At 44.0% G+C, this 26,113-nt stretch overlaps 1 protein-coding gene across 5 annotated transcripts in view; it reads left to right on the forward strand.

Moving 5' to 3' along the window:
* Positions 1-26,113, forward strand: part of LOC126481128 (ras guanyl-releasing protein 3-like) — a 448,249-nt gene that overhangs the window by 292,600 nt on the left and 129,536 nt on the right. For all 5 annotated transcript variants that reach the window (XM_050104668.1, XM_050104672.1, XM_050104669.1 and 2 more), the window contains one exon: positions 5,067-5,180. In XM_050104668.1, coding sequence (XP_049960625.1) covers positions 5,067-5,180 — 114 coding nt within the window. The remainder of the gene's footprint in view (positions 1-5,066; positions 5,181-26,113) is intronic.

A 26,113-nucleotide genomic window follows, 5' to 3' on the forward strand; every position in this document is an offset into this window, starting at 1 on the left:
CGATGGCAGGTGACGTCCGTTGCTGGGCTGTCTGGAACTCACGGCTCGGCTTGAACCACGGACGCTGGCGGCCCTGGGCTCAAGCAGCCACAAGGCGGTCGTTGCTTCTCGGCAAACGTAGGCGCGCCGTAACTACTGCGCCGACTGGCACAAGCTGTACGTCATAGTGGGGCTCAGGTTTGCCTAGATCAAGGGGTTTAAGTAGAACGACCGAGTGCTGAGTTTGAGGAAGAGCCATGTTTCTGTATCGCCTGGAGAATTCTGGAGTGGAGGCGAATGACTAGGGTGTAGCTGCTGTTAAGGCGGCAGTCGGTCAAACTGATCCACTCCCAGGTCGTTGGCACACTAGCACGACAGTACTGAATGTTGGCACCTGCTGAACTGCAGTATCAGCACGCGCAGAGATCAACCTTCTACTGGAGGTATGTGTTACACATCACAAAATGGACATAGCGAACATTCGACAAAAGTTCAAAACAAACCATTAACTTGTACCATGAACACCGAATGAAAAATGGCGCTCCACAGTGATCACAAAAGTTCGCACCACCAACAGCGAAGGCGAACTCCATGGGAGGTACAAACCGTGCAGGACGTTAATCTAGTATCTAGTCTTAAAGCATGCGTACAGAATCGTGTTAGTGGAGCGGGGTGCTGAGAACTGATGGGATGTGTTGGCACGTCACCGAATGCGAAGCAGTCTGCCGTGGAGCTTATCATGAAAGCGGCTATCCTTAAGGCGTAGCTGCAGATAGCGCGATAATATATTTCACGGGCAAGGAAACAAAACATCCAGAGGCTGAAATTTGTCCAGTGATTCCAGGTGGCATTTACTGCAATGTCACTCACTTTCTCAGGAGAAATAGTTTCCTGTAAAGGAGTATGATTTTTATACGCAGACCATCAATCAACCAATTCAAGTTTTTTTGACGAGATATTGGCCAATAGCAGTGCTCATACCATAGTTCTCGTACGCCCGTTCTTCCGCTCTTCTTTACTGTGACGTAAATATTCCTACTGCTGTTGCAAGATCACGCACACGAGAAAGAATCGTAGGGAGCAGAGCACCTCTAGCTTCTCGCAGCACAATAAATAACTTTCCCGCCAATCTACCGTCCAGATTAACAGTCGGCATAATTGATAAGGCATTGATGTTAGTTGATCTTGATACAACTCTCTTGGTACCTCTAATTTCCAGGATGCCTTCCATATGCATTTCACCTTCAAATCTCAGTTCGTCGAAGTTGTAAACAGATTCCTTACTGAACGATGGAGTAAGTTTGTTTACCACATCTACAAATTTTCGGGCCGATTCCGTTAGTTCGCTGTGCATCGTCAAGTAGACGCTTTGTTTGAAATTTCGTTATATTCCGTCTTCCAGTTCTGTAGCACTGTTCGACGTTATTCAATCATCCACTGCTCCCCTTGAAATCACTGTGATCTATGTCGCGCGCAATTTGTTGTCCATGACGTAGTATGTCGCTACAGTGCACATCCTGTAAATTGTATCCAGAATCCCTGCAACGCGCAAACACTAGTTTTTGTAATAAGTGCACCTTGTCTTCCCTCGAAAATCCGTAGTTTTTCCTATTCACTACACGACCATATCGCTGTGTACGTATGCTGCCTTCCATTTAGACTCATAGTCAAGAACTAATAAACTCGTCTGAAATAGATACTCGCTCTCTGCGGGAGACGGCTGCTGGTACTCGTAAGACATGCAGTGTCACGTGCTGCAATGTACGCACCATGGTGTGTCTTTCTCGTGGGCCTCAGGCAGCAGGGAATGACGTACCTTTATCCGTCATCCAAGCTCCGTTCAATTCGACGCCCTGCCGAGTTACACCCATTGGTGTTGACAGAAGTTCACCATTGTGTACTAAATTTCGCGCTCTATGTACCCTCAAATCAGCTTCAAATTTAATAACCTATTCTTTCCACTATAATATATGCACACAATGTGTGAAACGATGTTACATCCTATCCTGCCTGATGTTGCAGTTTTAATGGCGAGCCTTGTAGCGTTAGTTTATGGTGGAGTTTCTGTTGGGTGGTTAATAGCTAGAGTTACAGGCCAGCTTTCGCTCCAGATTCAGAGCTGTGTATTTTAGTGGGTTACTAGAGGTCTAAGCATACAGAAATGGGAAATTTTCTGTCAGTAACCTGGCGAGACTATACCGGTCTCTGTCGTTATGTCTAAGAGTGTCGGAATTACGAATATGGAATACGAATGTAACAAGTTTTCCTAATCAACGTCTCATTCAGTTGTCTCTTAAACCTGTGCGAGTGGTAGTCATTCGATTAATTAGCGCCTCGAAAAAATCTAGTTGCGACCGTGAGATTTGCTTATTGTGTTAGTCTTTCTCTACATATTCACCCTTCAATATATAACACATTTTCCCCAACGATGGCTGACTTGTTGGAGATCTTGGTAGGAGAAATTTGCGTTTTGGCTCTTCTGAAGATAAACCACCTCGAAAATCATCTCGGCGGCATTCTGAAAATGTAGTAAGAACCCTGTATTTTTATTTTCTGCCTGACAGTTAAGATTTTCCCATGGAGTACGTACATGTGTCAGTAACACGAACAAGTGTATATAGTGTGATTTGCAGTGGTGGTTCGGACTTGAAGTGGCATTTTAATAACGTAGAAATGATATTAATCTCGTAAGCACTATCATGTCATTTTAGATGACGATCTTTCATGTTTTAGCGCTCTTCTTTTATTATGTTGTGTTATGTTTTTTACCTACCCTTGACAATGGACAGTGCCAGAAAGTAGTAGTGCAAATAAAATAATATACGAGGATTATTCGCGATCGGTCGCGAAATGGGCAAATACAGTGAAAATTTGATGAAGCTTTGAGCAGATGCGTTGGGCACTGTGTCTAGTACGCCCGTCGATCGCATCATGTCGCACTTTTCAGTTCTGAGCTCACAGTAAGAACGTAAAGACGGCTAGAAATTAGTGTCTCCCTCCAAGTATGAGGGCCTGGCCGGTTAGCTGTGCGATCTAGTGCACGGCTTCCCGGATTGGGAAGGAGCGCCTGGTCCCCAGCACGAATCCTCCCGGCGGACTTGTGTCGAGGTCCGGTGAGCCGGCCAGTCTGTGGATGGCTTTTAGCGGTTTTCCATCTGCCTCGGCGAATGTGGGCTGGTTCCTTATTCCGCCTCAGCTACACTATGTTCGGTGTGGGGCGGCAGAGGGGTGAAGTGGACTGCAGTGTTCGTCATGGGGTTGTGGACGATTGCCGCTGCGGCGGGGACGGAGCCTCTCCATCGTTTCTAGGCCTCTGGTTGACATACAACACAATACAATGAGGGCCTGGCGAAAAATTTCGCCTGAAGCTATGCAATCTACATATGATAAGTGTCATGTGGTTCATTCTACACGACAATTTCGGCCGCACTCTGCAGGGGCAATGAAGATGCTCCTGCAGCGTTTTCGATGGGAAGTGTTTGATCACCCAGAATAATTGGCTACCCCCAAGGTTCATCTCTGCTTAAATGAATCGCTGGCTATGAAGGCAATATTTTAACACAGATAACGAGCTGCAGTCCAGAGTAGAAAATTGTTGAAAAGCACTGGCGGCTGTCTTCTATAACGAGGGAATTGAGAAGATGGTACAACGCTACGACAGATGTCTAAGTCTGAGCAGCGACTGTGCAGAGAAGTAGTTGAAACGTGTAGCTAACCGTTTCAAATAAAACAGTTTTGATTTTCACTGTGGTTTCCATTTCGCGACCTATCGTACCTTACTTTCCGAATAGCCCTCGTATAATGCGCCGTGGTGCAATAGTGTCCACCCCAATGGTGTTCTATTAGCTTCAGGTCGGGACTCTGGACAAGACAGTCCACATCAGGGATGTTATCCATTTCAGGGATGTTATTGTCCACAAACCTTTGCCTCACACATGCTGCTTTGCATTGTCATTCTGATACAATCATTGCCTCCGAACTGTTCCTCTGCTGTATGCAGTACACAATGCTGTAAAATATATTCGTATCCTCCCACATTTAGCGTTTTTTAAAGCGCAATAAGGGGTTACAGTCTAATCACGAAAAACTTCCCCTATTGTAACATCACCTACTCCATATTTCAGTGTTGGCACTATACATGATGGTAGGCAATCTCCAAATCCAGACCCTTCCATCGCATTACCACATGATATAGCTTGATTCATCACTAATTCATTCATTTGAAGCCATCCACTGTCCAGTGGCGCCGCTCTTTACACCCCCACTGGCATCGCTTAGCTCTGATTACAGTTACGAGGGGCTCGTCGACTACTGTATTCCAGTGCTTTTAACTATTTACGCAGAGTCATGGCACTAATTGGACTGCTGGTAGGACTAAGGAATTCGCAAGTGATTCGTTTTTCTACTTTCATGCAATGTTTTTAACCACCCCCGCAATACTGGACGGTACTGGTCCGCCAGTAAATGACGTTTGCACGATGTTGATTTAGATATGACTGTTCCTTCGAGTTTTCAATTCACAACCGAATTGCGATTCATTTCATGTTTTGTAACATCCCCCCATCCCCCACCCCTTCCCCACAATACTTGAAGGTACCGGTCCGTCAGTAAATGACGTTTGCATGATCTTAATTTAGATGTGATTCTTCCTTTGTGTTGCCACTTCACAATCGCATCATCAATAGTTGGCGTGGGTAGCTTTAGATTGGTTGAAATGTCCTTGATGGACTTGTTGCTCAGCTGATATTCACTGCCTAGGCCACGTTCGAAGTCTCTGAGCCCTCCTAACCGATCCATTCTGCTGCTACTGCATTTCGTTTGACGGCACAATACTCCCAGCCTCCTGTTATACTGGCGGGTACACTTCTCGCGACACCTAGTAATCAGCTTCACAGTACACAAGGTTGTCTGCATATTTGTCATCACATATTGTATATGAGGACTGCAACATATACCTGCAAAAAGGCAAAAAAATTACGTAATCTGTTATTTTTTGCTGTGGTACTATGCTGTTTCTCTGTGTGAAAATCATGAACAGTTGGTAGCACTGTATCTGTATCTGACGGGGGCATCCCATCTCGTTGCAGAGGCAGCGGCAGCGGCGAGGGTGCTGCCGGAGACGGAGCGGCCGGCGCTGCCCGGGCTGTCCGTGAGGGCCGCCACCTTGCCCGCGCTCGTCAGGATCTTCGTCGACGCTTTCGGTGAGCCACCAAATAATATCGTCTATCCCACAAATATTTGTAACGCCTGCCTTCATAAAATTTACTTCCCCAAACCATGGAAACTTCTTGAAGTTATAAGGGCCAGTCAAATGGAAACGAGACGGAAAAAATTTAACTGTTTATTATTTCAAAATTAATCGCCATAACTGTTAATATACATTCAAACTCCAAAGAAACTATTAGAGGCATGCGTATTCAAATACAGAGATATGTAAACTGGCAGAGAACGTACTGCGGTCGGCAACGCCTATATAAGACAAGTGTTTACCGCAATTGTTAGATCGGGTACTGCTGCTAAAATGGCAGATTATCAAGATTTAAGTGATTTTGAACGTGGTGTTACAGTCGGCGCACGAGCGATGGGACACATCGTTTCCGAGGTAGCGATGACGTGGAAATTTTCCCGTACGCTCATTTCGCGTGTGCCGTGAACATCAGGAATCCGGTAAAACACCAAATCTCCATCATCGCTGCGGCCGGAAAAAACTCCAGCAAGAACGGGACCAACGACGACTGAAGCCAATCGCTAAACATGACAGAAATGCAACCCTTCTGCAAATTGCTGCATATTTCAATGCTGGGCATTCAATAAGTGTCCGTGCGAACCATTCAACGAAATATTGTCGATATGGGCTTTCCGAGCCGAAGGCCCACTCGTGTACTCTTAATGACGACGACACAAAGCTTTACCCCTTGCCTGGGACCGTAACACAGAAATTGAACCGTTGATGAACATGTTGCCTGGTCGGACGAGTCTCGTTTCAAATTGTATCGAGTGGATGCACGTCTACGGGTATGGAGACAACCTCACGAATCCATGGAGCCTGCATGTCAGCAGGGGCCTGTTCAAGCTGGTGGAGGTTCTGTAATGTTGCGGGGCGTGTACAATTGGAGTGATATGGGACCCCTGATACGTCTACATACAACTCTGACAGGTGACACGCAAAGTGTATTCCGACGGACTTGGGCAATTCCAGCAGGACAATGCGACACCCCATACTTCAAGAATTGCTACAGAGAGGTTCCAGGAACACTCTTCTGAGTTTAAACACTTCCGCTGGACACCAAATTCCCCAGACATGAACATTATTGAGCATATCGGTATGCCTTGCAACGTGCTGTTCAGAAGTGACCTCCACACCCTCGTGCTCTTACTGATGTGTGGACAGCCCTGCAGGATTCATTGTGTCACTTCCCTCCAGCACTACTTCATTCATTAGTTGAGTCCATGCCACGTCGTGTTGCGGCACTTCGGTGTGCTTGCGGGGGCCCTACACGATATTAGGCAGGTGTACCCAGTTTCTTTGGCTCTTCAGTGTATTTATCCCACTGTGAGGCAAGACGGTCAATGCCTTCATGGGAATACCGTAAAGTAGCCATTTAGTGTTGAAACTAACTTACTCCCCTTCTAATGAAAGTAGCTTACTCCTCTTCAAATATAATTTCACCGTTCCACATTCAAGCCACACTCTATCATGATGTTGCATTGTCAAGCCCAGATTTTTAACTTAACCTAAATTATTTACTGATCACTGTTCTTTAACTCAGAACTACGCATCGAATTACACAAATCACACCAACTTCGAAAAAGACATTGCTTTCCAATTGTCCATGTCGTCTGTACATCACAGCTCCATTCTCTCTCTGTTAGAATCTTCTGACTTCTACTACTACTGCTACTACTACTACTACTACTACTATTACCACAATGCCTCAGTGCAGAAAGCGCTGGAAGTCAAAGTTCATCTCCAAACTTATCGTCTACTCACAGAGATTTTATAAAAAACAGCGCAGCTATTATGCATACAGTCAAGACACCCTCTGGTGCGAAAATTGTTACCTTTTGACAGCTGGGGCGACACTAGCACTCCAAAGGTGAGAATGTTGTCAGTCACATGGTCATAAGGATAAGTTTTATTTTTAATTATTTTCTACTTAAATAACGAAATTATTGTTATTTTTACGTTCAATGAATTAGTAAATTGCCAAGAGACGTAAAAACACCCAACTGACACGGATTCCATGACATAAGCTACGAGGGTCACTCCAAAAAAAATGCACACTATTTTTGTAAAAATACAGTTTTCATTCTCCATGTGTAAAAGTTTTACAGTGTGTAGATACATCCTTCCCGCTTGTTTCTCCATGTGTAAAAGTTTTACAGTGTGTAGATACATCCTTCCCGCTTGTTTTCAGACTTAGTTCAACCTGTTCCCGTGAGTGGCGCCGTCACAGCATGTCTTCAAGATGGCTGCTACACTTGACGTTCGTCAGAAGCAAAGTGCTGTCATAGAATTCCTGTGCTGTGAAAACGAGACTGTGAGAAACATCCACAAGAGGTTGAAAAAGGTGCATGGAGATGCTACTGTCGATCGCAGTACAATTAGTCGGTGGGCAAGCAGGTTACGTGATGAAAGAAGGCACGGCAATATTGAGGACTGTCCTCGCAGCGGCAGGCCTCGTACTGCACACACTTCAGACAATGTGCAGAGAGTGAACGAATTGATGACTGCTAACAGATGCATCACAGTGAACGAATTGTCAAGCTACGTTGGGATAGGGAAAGGAAGTGTTTGCAGAATACTGAAAGTGTTGGCGTTAAAAAAGGTATGTGCCAGGTGGTTTCCCAGGATGTTGACAGTGGCTCACAAAGAAACAAGAAAAACGGTATGCAGCGAACTTTTGGAACAGTACGAGAATGGTGGAGACGAATTTCTTGGAAGAATTGTGACAGGTGATGAAACATGGCTCCATCATTTTTCACCAGAGGCGAAGAGGCAATCAATGGAGTGGCATCATGCAAATTCACCCAAGAAAAAAAAATTCAAAACCACACCTTCTGCTGGAAAAGTTATGACTGTGGTGTTTTTCGATTCTTAAGGGCTCTCGCTTGTGGACATCATGCCAAATGGAACCACCATAAATTCTGATGCATGTGTGGTGACACTGAAGAACTTCAAGCTTGACTGAGTCGTTTTCGACCACATCGGCAAAAGCAGGATGTTTTGCTGTTGCACGACAATGCATGGCCACAAGTCAGTCAAAAAACCATGAAAGCGATCACGAAACTCGGATGGACAACACTGAAACACCCGCCTTACAGTCCTGACCTGGCTCCATGTGACGATCATCTCTTTGGGAAACTGAAAGACTCTCTTCGTGGAACAAGGTTTGAAGATGACGACTCCCTTGTGCACGCTGCCAAACAGTGGCTCCAACATTTTGGTTCAGAATTTTACCATGCGGGTATACAGGCGCTGGTTCCAAGATGGCATAAGGCAGTTGAGAGGGATGGAAATAATGTGGAGAAATGAAAATATTGTTCCTAAAGGATGTATCTACACACTGTAAAACTTTCAAATGTGTAGAATAAAAGATGGATTTTAAAAAAATAGTGTGCATTTCTATTGGAGTGACCCTCGTACAACCTCTTCATGAAGAAGTACTTTCAAATATGTGTATATTTTCTGTGTATCCCACTGAAAGCAAGATAATATAAAAAAAAAAATGTCGTATGACTAGGACCTCCCATCGGGTAGATCGTTCGCCGGTGCAAGACTTTCGATTTGACGCCACTTCGACGACTTGTGCGTCGATGGGGATGAAATGATGATGATTAGGACAGCACAACACCCAGTCCCTGAGCGGAGAAAATCTCCGACCCAGCCGTGAATCAAACCCGGGCCCTTAGGCTTGACTTCTGTTCAAATTCAAATGTGTGTGAAATCCTATGGGACTTAACTGCTAAGGTCATCAGTCCCTAAATTATCCGAAGGACAAATACACACTCCCATGCTCGAGGGAGTACTCGAACCTCCGCCGGGACCAACCGTACAGTCCATGACTGCAGCGCCTTAGACCGCTCAGCTAACCCTGCGCGGCTTCACTTCTGTCACGCAGACCAATCAGCTAACGGGGGTGGACAGCAAGACAATATGAACATGTTTCATGCATGAGAAACATGTGCTTCTCTTGTTGTCTGCCATTTCTATCGCAGCCAGTTCACATGATTCTTTTTTTAAAAAAAGTATGTATTGCCAGCCTGTCAAACGATGTACACACCGCTATAGCTCAGTTCGCAGTTCGAACTGTTAAAAAAATCGCTGAACAAACTGGTCTTCAAATATCATTTGAAAAAATGGAAGTCATGACTAACATTAAAGACCCCCCTTCCCCGCCGCCAAAACTCCGTACGAAATATGGGGTCATTGCCCAGGTAGGCAAATTCAAGTACCTCGGTGAGATCATCGAAACCATATCCCTCAAGGCTGATAAAAGACTCCTCGAAGAACTGGAGAAAAAAAGAGCTCAAAATCGTTAGAAGAATCCTAGGATACAAGTACAAGAATGGCATCCACCAAAACACACCCAACAAGAAGTCTACGGTAAAATAGAAAAAAATTACAGACACAATAAATAGAAGACGGGCACGATTTAATGATCACCTGAAATGAATGGACGGAAATAGGTTAATCAAAAATATGTCTCTCTTTTTATTCAAAACCAGCGACTACGATGCCATGGTTTAAAAACATCAAAGAAGACCTCCACATGCTACATATCAAACCCGAAGATGCTTTTGACAGAGTTCTTTTCCGCAAGAAGATAATGACAAACGGAATAACCCGAGACGAGCAACCGAAAAGAAGACACTGTGTCCTTTGGACAGAAGAGCGCAAGCAGACCCACTCACAGTGAACGAGGGAAATCTGGGCTCAGAGAAAAGCCAGGCTCAGTGCTGAGTGCAACAAGACTTCGCGTGGTCGTAGATGAGCCCAACGAATAAATTATATACATAGTCTAATGATACACCCAATCTTACACTTAATTCGACTTGCCAATACGCGTACACGTTTGTGAATTTACCCTGTTTTGCTTCAAAAGCGCATATGTTGAAGATTCTTGCCGTTTGCGGCTCAGATTTAGCAACGGTTGCGGAATCAGTTTCCCCTTTGTTCGGAAAGAGTTTTATTGCTTTTGACGTTTTATTTCCACGTCTGTGTGGTTTCCTCGTAAGTTACAGTTGTGGTAGCTTGTTTGGTACGTTAAATAATGTAGGCATTAGATTCCGTATAGGTTTCCTACTTTCCACATTCACTAATTTGGTTGAAAGTGTAGCGAACAAAACTCCGTTTCACTGGGTAGTTATACGACCTCTTTCTGCAAAACGTCAGGTGTTCTGGAGTTTATTATAGACTGTTTGTTATTAAGGGAAAACTATATTATTCAGTAAATGTCTCTACATTACAGCGGAATCGTAAATAAACTCTACTGTGATGTGTTTCGTACCTCCCAGGGTCCTTAGGAAACTAAATAATTACAAAAGTGATGCCATTTTTTAGTATTGTCGATTTTTGTGACACAACATACACTTCCTATTGTAAAAGGTATGTTAAAGTTAGTGTTAGCATTCGCACTTATCCGATAAAGAACCGTCGCCTACTGACCGCTTGAGATGCTGCTATCGCTGTGGATAACAAACGCGGGACAGAGTATCACGACTGTTAAGTTAGGCGCTGGTTGTATGCGAAGATCGAAAATGGGACCAGCTGCTTGCAGTGTTTCATCATGCTTGCGATTGTCTATGGAACCATGATTGTACCCAAGCGTGTACCTCTTCTCCCGAAGCACGTCAACGGCAACGAATGTATTGCTTTATGGCTCCAAAAATGGAAATCTCTTGGGTAGAGATGGGGACTGTAAAGATGATGTGTAAGGGCTTCCTAGCGAAACTTATGCAGCGTACTTGAAACAACATTGGCATCACGCAAGCAAGCATTTTGTTAGCAAGTTGTTTCCACTATGCAGCAGAAGTTTCGCTGGGAAACCCTTACACGCTCCATACAGTTCCGATCTCTCCAATGCGATTTCCACATTTTTGGAGCCCTGAAGAAAGACATTCATGGCCATTTATTTGGTTCGGGCGAAGAGGTGCACGCCGTGGTTCAATAGGCGACATTGACCGTATTGTCTCATAGTGGGATAAGTATATTAACAGTTATGACTATTACTTATGAAATAATAAACAGAGTACTTAATTTTTCCATCTGTCTCGTTTTCCTTTTCATGAAGACATTGGCCGTGTTGTCTCACAGTGGGATAAATATATTAAGTTATGACTATTACTTATGAAATAATAAACTGTTTACTTAATTTTTCCATCTGTCTCGTTTTCCTTTGACTGTCCCTTACATAACCCCGGCAAAGCAAGGAAATGATTAATTATTTCCGCGAAATTGTCAACCAATATCTCTTTTAATCTGTCTTGGAAAAATTCTCGAAAATATTGTACAAAAATTTCTCCACGATTTCCTAAACTACAGGGTTATTACAAATGATTGAAGCGATTTCACAGCTCTACAATAACTTTATTATTTTAGATATTTTCACAATGCTTTGCACACACATACAAAAACTCAAGTAGATTTTTTAGGCATTCAAAAATGTTCGATATGTGCCCCTTTAGTGATTCGGCAGACATCAAGCCGATAATAAAGTTCCTCCCACACTCGGCGCAGCATGTCCCCATCAATGAGTTCGAAAGCATCGTTGATGCAAGCTCGCAGTTCTGGCACGTTTCTTGGTAGAGGAGGTTTAAACACTGAATCTTTCACATAACCCCACAGAAATAAATCGCATGGGGTTAACTCGGGAGAGTGTGGAGGCCATGACATGAATTGCTGATTATGATCTCCACCACGACCAATCCATCGGTTTTCCAATCTCCTGTTTAAGAAATGCCGAACATCATGATGGAAGTGCGGTGTAGCACCATCCTGTTGAAAGATGAAGTCGGCGCTGTCGGTCTCCAGTTGTGGCATGAGCCAATTTTCCAGCATGTCCAGATACACGTGTCCTGTAACGTTTTTTTTCACAGAAGAAAAAGGGGCCGTAAACTTTAAACCGTGAGATTGCACAAAACACGTTAACTTTTGGTGAATTGCGAATTTGCTGCACGAATGCGTGAGGATTCTCTACCGCCCAGATTCGCACATTGTGTCTGTTCACTTCACCATTAAGAAAAAATGTTTCTTCATCATTGAAAACAAGTTTCGCACTGAACGCATCCTCTTCCATGAGCTGTTGCAACCGCGCCGAAAATTCAAAGCGTTTGACTTTGTCATCGGGTGTCAGGGCTTGTAGCAATTGTAAACGGTAAGACTTCTGCTTTAGCCTTTTCCGTAAGATTTTCCAAACCGTCGGCTGTGGTACGTTTAGCTCCCTGCTTGCTTTATTCGTCGACTTCCGCGGGCTACGCGTGAAACTTGCCCGCACGCGTTCAACCGTTTCTTCGCTCACTGCAGGCCGACCCGTTGATGTCCCCTTATAGAGGCATGCAGAAGCTTTAAACTGCGCATACCATCGCCGAATGGAGTTAGCAGTTGGTAGATCTTTGTTGAACTTCGTTCTGAAGTGTCGTTGCACTGTTATGACTGACTGATGTGAGTGCATTTCAAGCACGACATACGCTTTCTCGGCTCCGGTCGCCATTTTGTCTCACTGCACTCTCGAGCGCTCTGGCGTCAGATACCTGAAGTGCGGCTTCAGCCGAACAAAACTTTGAGTTTTTCTGCGTATCTGTAGTGTGTCGTGACCACATGTTAATAAATGGAGCTACAGTGAATTTATGAAATCGCTTCAATCATTTGTAATAGCCCTGTACAAATAAATGGTCATTCAATACAGTTCGGCTTCCTGTAAAGCACAGCACACTATTCATCAACCAATGAGACTTATTGAACACTTCTGCTCGACTCGGGAAACTAAGCGCAGAAGCTGTGTTTCCTCATACCGAAAAAGAGTTCGATAACGTATGGTATCTAGGACAAGTCTATAAATTATTTCAACTCAACCACCCACGACATTTAGTAAAAATCGTATTACTGTTTTTAAAACAGAAAACAAACAATTCTACGTAACAGTTCAAACGTCCAATAGCTAGCAGAGGCAAATTGAAGCTGGAGTATATCAGGGATCAGTCATGGGCCCAACCCGCACCCCCGTCAGACGGGGCGGGGGGGGGGGGGGGGGGGGGGGGGACAGCTAAGCTATTTACAGAAGCATTCATCTTAGTCAAACTACACCACCAGCTCGAAGAAATCCAGAACAGAGCTCTTCTTTGGAAAAGCAGTCACTCACCACCCTCGCCCTGTCTAAATGCTAGTGAGGGCAGTTCGAGAACCAAGATCTTCTCGATTCCAAAGTGTACTCGAAAGTTAGCAGCGAGACTTGGAATATCACATACGAGAACCTTGTGGTTCGACTCGTGTCAGCAGCACTCGAGATCAGATGGATTTTGGAAAAGAATTATCCCCTCAGTTTTAAATAACGGCTCTGAAAATATAAGAAGATAAAATATTTTGAAAGCAAACTGTGATGAAAATACTGAGTTTACTTAATTCAGTGAATTGTAATACAGTTATGACTAATAACTAAAAGATGTTTCATTATCAACGGCGATGTGAGGCTCCAATACGCGAAAGATTCCGCATTTTGTATAGGATAGTATACTAAAAATATCGCGAGAAGTACTGCTTAATAAGACAAAATTTTAACCCAAATACAGCATTTCTTATTTTTATCTAGTTGTAAAATGTTATCTCAAAAGCCAACCTCCGAATCCCTTTGCTTCATTTACATAGAAACGTTATTTTCAGAGACCCAGCAGAAGTGCACTTGGTGCAGATAGTTGTACCCACATATATTGAAGGAACAAAAGCACGCTGGGAAATTGGATATGAAGCGCTGTGCTGCAAAGGGAAAGAGAGACAATTCGTACCGAACATTGAAATTCAGCGCCGCTATTACCAGCATCTCCGAAGAATTCTCGTCATGCCATAACCACAGTGTGATTCTGGGGAGATCCAGGATGCCAACCAAATACACTTATGCTGCCCCACGTACAGACAAGCTGCATGTAGGATTCTTGTAATTAGTTGGGATTAAAGTAATCGAACAGTGTGTGTTGCTTATTTAGAAACAAGCATCTTAAACTAAAATGAAGGGACTTTGTACTCGTTATATTTATTTAAATGATTGCGTTAACATCATTGAAATTTATATTTTAAATTACTTAACAGTTCGTGGAAAGAGAGATCTGTAAGTTTGAACTGGATGTATTGGTGCACCAAGAGGTCAGCAAAATGAAATAAAATGAGAAAACGTCCCACGTTATAGATGTAGGCACGCTAGTTCATTATCAGGCAGTAATGTGAAGCTCGATTTCTTCTACCGAATAGGTTCCTTAAAATCTCATGAAAAATACGGTAGAAAAATTAATTTTTTCGAAACACTAACTTCAAAAATGTTTTGCTTCATTTACTTAGAACTGTTCTGTTTAGACGGTCTGCATACAACATGAAATTCCACATTTTACACATAGGCTTGCTAGATACACATCCAGCAACTTTACGAGTAAAACGGGCATAATTGTAAGCTACAGCTACTGCAAACGATCGTAGTAACAAGTTGGATCAGACGTTCAGATTCAATAGTTTCTCGCTAGAGTACCACAAAATAAATAACTTCGTAAACACATGACCAATCAAATCAAAACAAGTCCGACCACAGGCTGTCAGAAAACAAAAAAGGGTTACAAAATTTTCAAAAATGGACAACATCACTTACTACGACACTGACAATGTAAAATAAAAAGCGTGTTATATGGAAATCATTGACAGTCCTCTGACAATCTGCTCGCCAATATTACCTAAATATAAAATATTCTTCTCCTTCTTCTGCATCTTTCCTAAAGTACTGAAGCCTTCGGCTTGTAGCTGTTTTCCCCTTCCTTTGTTCTCTTTATTGTGCGGTTAGAATACACTGACGGATAAAAATCACAACACCAAGAAGGGGATGGTGCGGCATAACGAAAGCTGGTTGGCATGTGTCTATTCGGATTTCGCCCCAGTCGCATAAGAGCAATTCAGGTTTGCTTTCAATACACATTGTAACAGTCTTGAGCGTTAGTTACCTTCGAGACTGGACGTGGTGAGTAGATGGTAGTCAAGGAAACCTTTATGGCAGGACCGGCGCTCAGCCTCGCTGCCCATTTCCCATATGGCCACAGCACACTGCGTGCTTAGTGGGGGAAACTGTGAACGCGTCTCATCTAAACGGCAATGCGGTTGCACTGCATGCGACTTGATTCTACATTCCACATTTCACATAAACTTATACCACAACCAAAACAAATTTTCATTATTACTTCATTCTTTTTGGCGCAAATGAAGACACTTTTTTTTTCGCGCGGTGTAGCCGCGTAGTCTGAGGCGTCTTGTCACGGCTAGCGCGGCTTCCCCTGTCGGAGGTTCGAGTCCTCCTTCGGGCATGGTGTGTGTGTGTTGCTCATAGCGTAAGTTAGATGAAGTAGCGTGTAAGCTTACGGACCGATGGCCTAAGCAGTTTGGTCCCATAAGATCTTACCACAAATTTATTAATTTAAAAAAAGACATAATTTTTATCTGGTACACACTGTTGGCATAAGAACAGAAGAAGACCTTCACAGATTTTCGCGCTCAAGTTTCCATGTAATCTTGGCTTATGTTTCATAAACGAGGAAAAGTTTTTCACACAAATATGACGATCGAAATATTGTAGCACATTTGCAACCTCATTGTAGAGGCATGGAAACTCTTCCTGAAAAAAGCAATGTAGACATCCTGGGCAGTATAGACGTAAAAGGATTTATCATTAAAACGGGAATTACCTTTCAGGTGAATCAGTTACATTTGACCATGCACTTGGGTGCTTTCAGCTGAAATAGGGAACAGTGAAAACAGATGTAAGATAGTGTCCTCAAAACGTTTAAGAAACTGTCCCTGTAATTCTTTCAAGTTCACAATGAATTCTCCAAACCTTAAGTTTTCTACACTCCTGGAAATTGAAATAAGAACACCGTGAATTCATTGTCCCAGGAAGGGGAAACTTTATTGACACATTCCTGGGGTCAGATACATCACATGATCACACTGACAGAACCACAGGCGCATAGACACAGGTAACAGAGCATGCACAATGTCGGCACTAGTACAGTGTATATCCACCTTTCGCAGCAATGCAGGCTGCTATTCTCCCATGGAGACGATCGTAGAGATGCTGGATGTAGTCCTGTGGAACGGCTTGCCATGCCATTTCCACCTGGCGCCTCAGTTGGACCAGCGTTCGTGCTGGACGTGCAGACCGCGTGAGACGACGCTTCATCCAGTCCCAAACATGCTCAATGGGGGACAGATCCGGAGATCTTGCTGGCCAGGGTAGTTGACTTAAACCTTCTAGAGCACGTTGGGTGGCACGGGATACATGCGGACGTGCATTGTCCTGTTGGAACAGCAAGTTCCCTTGCCGGTCTAGGAATAGTAGAACGATGGGTTCGATGACGGTTTGGATGTACCGTGCACTATTCAGTGTCCCCTCGACGATCACCAGTGGTGTACGGCCAGTATAGGAGATCGCTCCCCACACCATGATGCCGGGTGTTGGCCCTGTGTGCCTCGGTCGTATGCAGTCCTGATTGTGGCGCTCACCTGCACGGCGCCAAACATGCATACGACCATCATTGGCACCAAGGCAGAAGCGACTCTCATCGCTGAAGACGACACGTCTCCATTCGTCCCTCCATTCACGCCTGTCGCGACACCACTGGAGGCGGGCTGCACGATGTTGGGGCGTGAGCGGAAGACGGCCTAATGGTGTGCGGGACCGTAGCCCAGCTTCATGGAGACGGTTGCAAATGGTCCTCGCCGATACCCCAGGAGCAACAGTGTCCCTAATTTGCTGGGAAGTGGCGGTGCGGTCCCCTACGGCACTGCGTAGGATCCTACGGTCTTGGCGTGCATCCGTGCGTCACTGCGGTCCGGTCCCAGGTCGACGGGCACGTGCACCTTCCGCCGACCACTGGCGACAACATCGATGTACTGTGGAGACCTCACGCCCCACGTGTTGAGCAATTCGGCGGTACGTCCACCCGGCCTCCCGCATGCCCACTATACGCCCTCGCTCAAAGTCTGTCAACTGCACATACGGTTCACGTCCACGCTGTCGCGGCATGCTACCAGTGTTAAAGACTGCGATGGAGCTCCGTATGCCACGGCAAACTGGCTGACACTGACGGTGGCGGTGCACAAATGCTGCGCAGCTAGCGCCATTCGACGGCCAACACCGCGGTTCCTGGTGTGTCCGCTGTGCCGTGCGTGTGATCATTGCTTGTACAGCCCTCTCGCAGTGTCCGGAGCAAGTATGGTGGGTCTGACACACCGGTGTCAATGTGTTCTTTTTTCCATTTCCAGGAGTGTAATTTTAGTACCTGCACTCATTTTTCCTTCATAAAGGCAACAACAACGAGTTTCAAGTCGAAAAATCGTTCCAGGCATGCCCCTTGACTTAACCAACCTACTTTGCAGTAATATACAGTCTCCATGCTCTTCGTTCGGTTCCATCTAAAACTGTTGCAACTCGCAATGGAATAATGCGTGCATTTCAGAAATGTTACTATTCGTACCGCCAATTTTTTCAAGTGGTGCGTGTCTGCAAATATAGCAAAAAGTGCTTCTTAATGTATTGAACAATGAATTCTATCTGTCGATCATCGTATTGTTTTCTCTTTCATCGTCAATTAAATCTTTAAATTTCTTCTCGATAGTACTGCAATATCGTTTCATAGCATATTTGCAGTATCCTTCGCTTATGCGACCACGAATTAAATGTTCAGAAGTCTCGTCCATCTCTTCTCTCATTTTCATTCCTGTCCAAAGGCTTGTGACGATAGATCGCTAGACGACCTCTTTTTGTGCAAACACGTAGTGGACATGTAAACGTCCTTCAAATCACTAATAAATAGCGAAGAGTAAACAGCGACTCCACGATCTTGTCAGTACTAAATGAAATGTCGCGCTGTACCTAATACTTTCCGGAAGGAACGAGAAAAGCTGTGGCAAGTCCAGCGGTGGGCCGTACAATCGGCCACGCCCTGGGTGGCCCTCCTTTAAGGCGACAGAGACGTCTTTGTTAACGCCTCACTGAGTTTGAACGGAGTAGTTTAATGGGGCTACGAGAAGCTGGATGTTTCTTCTGCGATACTGCACGAAGACTAGGCAGGAATATAGCCACTGCACATGACTGCTGGCAGCGATGGTCATGAGAATGTACGGTCTCAAGAAGCCTGGGCTCCAGACTGCCACGTGGCACTACCGAGAGGGAAGACCATTGTCTTCAGCGTATGGCTTTGGCGCATCGTACTGGATCTGCAGCAGCAATGTGAGCAGCAGTTGGCACCACAGTGACACAACGAACTGTTACAAAAAGGTTACTTCAACGACAGTTCCGAATCAGATGCCCTGTAGCATGCATTTTATTGACCCCAAACCACCGCCATTTGCGACTTCACTAGTGTCAAGCGAGAGATCTTTTGATGGCAGAGTGGACGTCTGTTGTGTTTTCTGATAAAAGCTGGTTCTGCCTCTGTGTCAATGATGGACGTGTGTGTCCGTTAGCAGGAAGCCAGTTGAGGGCCTGCAAGCAACCTGTCTGCTTGCTAGTCACACTGAACCTACACCTGGAGTTACCGTCGCGTGCGATTTCGTATGACAGCAGAAGCACCCTCGTGGTTATCCCACACACCCTGACTGCAAATTTGTACGTCAGTCTAGTGATTTGATCTGTTGTGCTGCCATTCATGGACAGCATTCCAGGCGGTATTTTCCTACAGGATAACGTTCGCTGCTGCTGTAACCCAGCTTGCTTACAGAGTGTAGACATGTTGCCTTGGGCTGCTGGATCACGAGATCCGTCTCCAGTCGAGCGCGTATCGCATATGGCATATCATCGGACGACAACTCCTGTCATCCACAAGCAGCGTTAACCGTCCCTGTATTCACCGACCAAGTGTAACAGGCATAGAACTGCATCCCACAAACTGACGTCCAGCGCTTGTAAAACACAGTCATGCACTTGTATTCAACATTCTGGCGATTACACCGGTTATTAATACCAGTATTTCTTATTTGCAATGGCTTATCTCGCAATCTTGCAATGTTAATCACTTAAACATGTTGCCTAGACAAATGTATTCCCGAATGTCATTTCTGTGCCTTAATTTTTTTTTTTTTTTTTTTTTTTTTTTTTTTTTTTTTTTTTTGCGATTTTTCCATCGGTTTAGTTAGCAGTTTCTGCAGCTCTCTCAAATACAATTTTTAATGAGATTTCTACTTCTTCATTAGCCTCTTCTGTCATACATTTAATGGCGCTGCATATAATCGCGTATCCCTGCTTATGACGAACTTTCCTTGCGCCTTCGGCGCACACCGCAGAACATCAAATTATAAGCAGTGCACTGCCTGTGTTACGATACGGGAGTAGACAACAGCGGCGCTCCTAGTTACCTGGCAGTGAACTTCGAATAGGTGACAATAGGCGCTTGAACGTGTATTCTTGTTCTTACGAGTAGAAATATTAGATGACAATATTTATCATCTATTCTTTACGGTTGGGCCTCATAGCCTACTGATAAACTGCGTGACTGGAAACGTGTTTGTGACCTTCCAGTGTAAGAGATTCGAGTTATCTCAATTTAAAAAAAAAAAAAAAAATAACTTCTCATAACCGGGAATCACATGTAAAATTTTGGAAATGACACTGTAGTCACATTTTGACTTTAAAATTATTTATTTTTAAGCCCCAATATTCCAATTTCGCCCACGTGGCCATTATCAACTGGAAATAGTGGCACTTTAGAACATGTCAAAATCTGAAAATCATGCGACATAACACGACACAGAAGCCGGTTTCATCGCACTGCGTTCTTCATTACGACTTTTTGTGTGTATTGCTCTCTTTGAATTTCAGTGTAAGTATGTTACTTCTATTCTGCTTGATTTTTGCTTGCGTCGATAATGTTCGGTGGAGTAAGTGATTCTATATTTGTTTTGTGTCACATAAAACAGAAGCTGGTTTCTTCGCGTAATGTTCTGTGGATCCAAGTACAATTGTTTCTGCTTATGAATCCACATGTGTTCTGCTCGATATAACTGTGCTGTAAGTACATTCTACTTTATTTTTGTTCACATCCGTTTTTAGTACTTTCTCTCATTTGACGGAGAACCTATTGGCACCTTTTCACAGAATTGGTATTGGACTTTATTACATCTTGTCGCAGAAATTCTGTTTTGAATGATGTTACTTTGCAGTCTTAATGAGATAAGGTGTAGTTAATATGTCAGTTACTGTCACACAGAAAACATTCTATATCAAACTGCATATTTGTACATGGTATTGTATGGTATACTGTGCATGCACTTCCACTGTACAGAGTCCTACTGTATTTAGTATGCTCTAGTTATACACAATTCACTAAGCGAAGAATGAGAGTGTGTATTATTTACTTCGAAATTTCCATTGGAGTGAAGGATTATTCTAATACATTGATTTCTGCTGAAATGTATTGTTTGTAGTACCTGTTAATAACGTGTGAAGACATCTGTGTAACTACCGTTGCATTTTTAACATTTGCAAGGAAGAGTGCTCTAGCCACTAAGATTGCGAACCATACTCAGCTACAAGAAGTGACACCATTCAAAGCAGAGTTACATACCATCCTCAACTCACGACAAGATGTAGTAAACACCATTTCCGTTAAAAGTCGCTAATATGGGGTTCTTCATTAAATAGGAGAAAGTCCAAAAAATGGATGTGAACAGAAAAAGATTAGAATACGAGTAATATACTTAAACCACTGTTAAATCGGGCAGTTCAGACACAGATTCGTAAGCAGGAACAAATAAATATACATGAGTCCTTGGAACACCTTCCAATGAAACGAGCTTCTGATTTATACGAAACAAAAACGAATATTGGATAATTTACTCTACCCACTATTATGGGTGCGAGCAAAACGGGTGCATAACACACAAGTAGTAATCAGGAACACAACACGATGAAACCAGCTTCTGCGTACTATAAGACGAAAACAAATATGGAACACTTTAAATCATCCAATAAAAAAACTAAATGGTGGATTGATAAACTTGTAGCACCCAAAGTGACCTGGCAGGAAGTTACCGGAAGTCCCTATATGAGTTTCACTTCCTTTGGCGTGAGCAAACTGTGGTGCCAAGTTATGTAGCAAACAGATAGCAATGAGAACGCTCGAAGCGTGCATGTAGACAGGTGACAGTCAACTGAGAAGGTCGCCCCTTCGAAAGAATGGGATGAAATCATCCAGCACTCACGACGAGGATTCATTTCTGTGCAGAGGCCAAGTTAATATGTGCAAGCTCTACTGTAGTCTGTGTGACTAAAATGTAATCTACGATGTCGCAACAGCTATGAGGGTCATTCGGGAAGGAAAAAAAGCATTTTTTCTACAGAAATTTTTATTTCGTTTAATTAAACGAAACTGTATTTTACGTACAATTTGATGCCCAAGCTACTTTTCTGCGTAGTCAACGCTCAAATTTATGCACTTGTCGTACCGTTTTATAAGCCTTTCTATGCCTTCTGCATACTCAGTTACCACCAAATTGTTGAACCACGGATTAACAGGTTCTTGAAGTTCATCATTACTTCCGTAGCATTGTCCACTCAAAAACTCTTTCAATTTGGGGGATAAGTGACAATTGCTTGGGGCTAAGTCCGGACTGTATGGCGGTTGTCGAAACACCGCGCACTGAAACCGCTGAAGCAAGTCCCATGTCAGTCCCGCTGCATGCGGAAGCGCACTATCGTGAAGGAGGATGACTCCACTGGTTAGTAATCAGTACCGCAGGTTTTTAATGGCGTCTGATAGCAAGTCGCTACATTTGTGGTCTCTCATCTAGGCATGTAGTCTATGAGCAGGACACCCTTCCGATCCCAAAACGCCAAAGCCACAATCTTTCTGGTGCTCAAAATTTGCTTTGCTTTTGTCTGTTTCGTTAAGGATTGCGAAAGATGCCATTCCATTGATTGGCGTTTTGTTTCTGGTGTGAAATGTGATATCAAAGTCTCATCACCAGTGATAATGTGATTCAGAAAGGACTGGGGCATGTCAATGCAGCTGCCACTTGTTTGTTTTTGTGTTCGTGCGTCGAAATTTGACTAACCCACCTAGCTTTTTATAGCCCTGATCTGCATTAAGTCTCTTATGACACAGTTCTTGAAATGTCTGGAAAGAATAAGTGCAGTCCACTAATTGTGAAATCACCGTCTTCTTGGATTTTTGTTTCAGTCCTTGCTTTGAGTCCGTCAGTCGCTTCTGAGGGCCAGCCCGAGCGATCTTCGTCGTGAATGTTCTCCCGTCAGCCATTATACATGATACACCAATTCCGAACTGCCGCTTATTGCATCACATTACCATAAACGTCACTTATGTCTACAAACTAAGGGGTTGGACGGAGTTTTTGGGTGTTTAAAAAGCAGATAACACTGCGCACCTCACGCTTGGCAGGATCGTCAGTTTTGTCACAGATTTTAAAGTCGCACGGCTAAGCAGTAAGAAACCGTACTGGATCGAAGCTGCCGCCAAACCAAGGTTATTTAAAAGGGCCAAACTGAAGTTGATGAGTACCAAGGTCAGTGATCGGTCGCTGGTGACGGTGCGATTTCTTTCTTTCTCGAGGACAGAGATCTCGGTTCCTTTAAATTCTCGGTTCTCCCCGTCACTAATGTGCAGTGCTTTGTGCAAGAAAGATTCGAAAACCAAACCAACAAATGCAGTTTATTGCTATACTAATTAGTTTCTACCGTAACTGTTTGTAACAATTATTTTTAACGACAACGCTGGCCTCTATATGTTGCCTCATTACCCATAGCCTACCTAGATCAGACTAACAAAGCAACTGACAGCTACTTGTTAACTGGAAAGCTACCACGACAACAACCAAATCACAGCATAATTTTGCTCACAGATTCTCTTCTGTGCTTTCTCAGCTGTCGGTTACCAATAACTTGTCGATGACATTGCAGTCTGTAACGTAACTCTTTTGATTTGTTTATATGGGGTGAATCAGAACTCCACCCAGAAACTTAGACTATAGAAGTTGTTCAGAGACACTTTCTGAGTATTTTGCTATAAGGGGCCCTTGGCCTCTGCCGGCTCGTTACAGAGCAATGACGTAATTACGATAATTATGATTCATTCGGTTGATCACAATCACTCTTGTTTCGTAAAAACTCTGATAACTGTGAATAAGCCTATAAAATGCAATAACAAAAATTCACAATACACAACACAGAGTAATGCAACAGCCATCAGATGAAACAGTACACTTGTTGAACTGCGACTTGGTTTGAATAACTGACGTTATGATTTCCTACGTGCTGGGAAAGATGACAGCTATGGCTATCTCATAAAACTGCTGGCAGTTGGCAGTCAGTAACGCCTCCTATTTGCAGGTATGGGGTTTCGTTCCAGTACATGATCATGGCTGGCACAACTGATCCGAGAACATTTTTTCACACAAGCGACTTGTCGTCCCCCCTTTTCCCTCGTACCTTTCATCAACGTCAGTTATCGTTACTCACTGTGATACGCACTGCATATGAATACTACACGTGAACTCTCCTGGCGCCCCTCTAAGCATGGCACCCCGAGAGGCCACTATTAATTATGATAAGTCATGCATAGAAATCTTTTAGTTGCAGTGCCTCTGACGCCCCTCTTAGCTTGGCATCGGACGGCGGTGGCTTGTGTTGCTTGGGCCTTAAACCGGCCCTGATGGTTGGATTAATTACTCAGCAGAAAACAAGGGGCTATCAGAATAGCTGGTTCAACAAACACAGCAAGAAGACAGACATTTGCAAAAGCAACACAGTTGCACTGTTAAAAAACGATGATCATTACATAGAAAGTAAATCACTGACAAATAACAGCACTGTCGCAAGTATTTCTTCAAAATGATTCTTGCAGATTTTCCACAGAGAACTTAATTAACCATTGGAAATATGGATTGACCCCTTCATGGGTGAGGTAACTAGCACAATAATCATGGTTTCTGACCCAAGCCTGCTACTAATTTGAAGCAGGCACTTTAACGCGCTGTAATATTAATAGTCGGACCCGAAGGATAGAGGAAACATTAGAAAGAACAAGATGCAAATTGTGAAGAACCGAACATCCAAAACACATTCTTACTCAGCGTTGCTGTGAGTTATCAAGAGAAAGGAACGTGATGGGGTGTTACGACAGCGTCGTCTGTGGTGAAGTTTGAGTAACCTCACGGCGCGGTTGGTGAAATTTAACATCCTGTACCACATGGCTGAACGCACCCAGGAACGGCTGATTTACTTATCTTGCCAGAATTTGCTAACCACATCTGTATGAAACAGACAAACATGGACACATTATGCTGAGACTAATACCCTATCGGTCCCTCTCCTTTGTCATGCTGAGATTACTGGCCTAATGGTCCATCTCCTTCGTCTTATGCAGAACAATTCGTATCTACCACGATCTGATCTTGACGAGGCTAAAAAAGCAAGTGTGGATGAGGCTAGGCGTGGCCGGAGTTTTATCCGTTCGATTTGTGAAAAAATATGAGACTGCCTAAACCTGCATGTTACCAACTTTTCTCGTGACTTAAAGGGGCCAGGGCCTGTATCCCCACCACTAGGCGCAGGAGTGGCCGTTGAAAAACGTATTCAGTTAGTATCAATTGGCTCCAGTAGAGGGGCAGTTTTTGATAAACTACGTGGGTTCAGACTTTGTACAAGCGTGGGGGGGAAGGCTTTTAACGAAGTGGCCGCTCTCGAACTGGGTAACGGTTGCTTCTTTTTAGGAGTCATCATGTGGGCTTTAGTTAAATAATTAGACTTGCTCACTTGCTCCACTCCCTGCAATCCCTTCCGGCTATTGGCCGCCTTACAGTTAACACACTGTACCTTTGCTTGGTATGCAAGTGGAAGTAATAAGAGTCAAATGAGATGGGAAGTTTTTGTGTGTTGAGAAATTACCATTATCTCTGTCATACAATGGTTCATAAATCAAGATCCACAGCGTCTTTTACTGATTGAATTAGACATCACCTTCAAATATCATATGGAAAAAAAAACTTGTGTACTGGTACATATTGTTGAATAGAGCCTCCATAGCTTATCAGTGCTGCGAGCCCTGCATGACCTTCAGCCGGCCCTGCTGCATATCCGTAGTGTGCACAAAGCGCGGATTGTCAATAATGACGTGTGATATCTTGATCTGAGTGACCCGCAGGAGGCGTAGATTGATTCTTTCAACGTATCCAGGGTCACCAACTCGCCCATATTTCCCAGGATCTCCCGTATTATAGCAGTATTGTTTTAATCCCCCTGGCTCCCTTACTGACCACCTGTTTCGCACGTATACTTCGTCAGTTGTTACTGCTACAAATATTAATCCCGCGAAGTACCATCGATAGTCCAAGTTCCACGACCGATTGTTCTCAAAAAGTTTTCATATATCAATCGATACTATTGTCGACATATATTCTGTTTCCTATTCGCGCTTCCAAGCGAAGAAGATAGTTTGGCTCAAGGGAAGGCGAGGATCGGAGAAAGAATGACAGAGGCTACGTGTCTAGAGGCGTCATGAGAGCGGCAATGTTAACTTGTTTCTCGATCAGTGCTGGCAAACAACGACCTAGTCACCTCGTACCAATCAGCTGTGGTACAAACAACAAGCAGAAGTAACAAGGTTAGGTTAGGTTAGGTTAGTGTTTTTTAACGTCCCGTCGACAACGAGGTCATTAGAGACGGAGCACAAGCTCGGGTTAGGGAAGAATGGGGAAGGAAATCGGCCGTGCCCTTTCAAAGGAACCATCCCGGCATTTGCCTGAACCGATTTAGGGAAATCACGGAAAACCTAAATCAGGATGGCTGGAGACGGGATTGAACCGTCGTCCTCCCGAATGCGAGTGCAGTGTGCTAACCACAGCGCCACCTCGCTCGGTAAGCAACAAGGACCCGTG

The sequence above is a fragment of the Schistocerca serialis genome, chromosome 5 (assembly GCF_023864345.2).
Source record: "Schistocerca serialis cubense isolate TAMUIC-IGC-003099 chromosome 5, iqSchSeri2.2, whole genome shotgun sequence".
Taxonomy (NCBI): Eukaryota; Metazoa; Arthropoda; class Insecta; order Orthoptera; family Acrididae; genus Schistocerca; species Schistocerca serialis.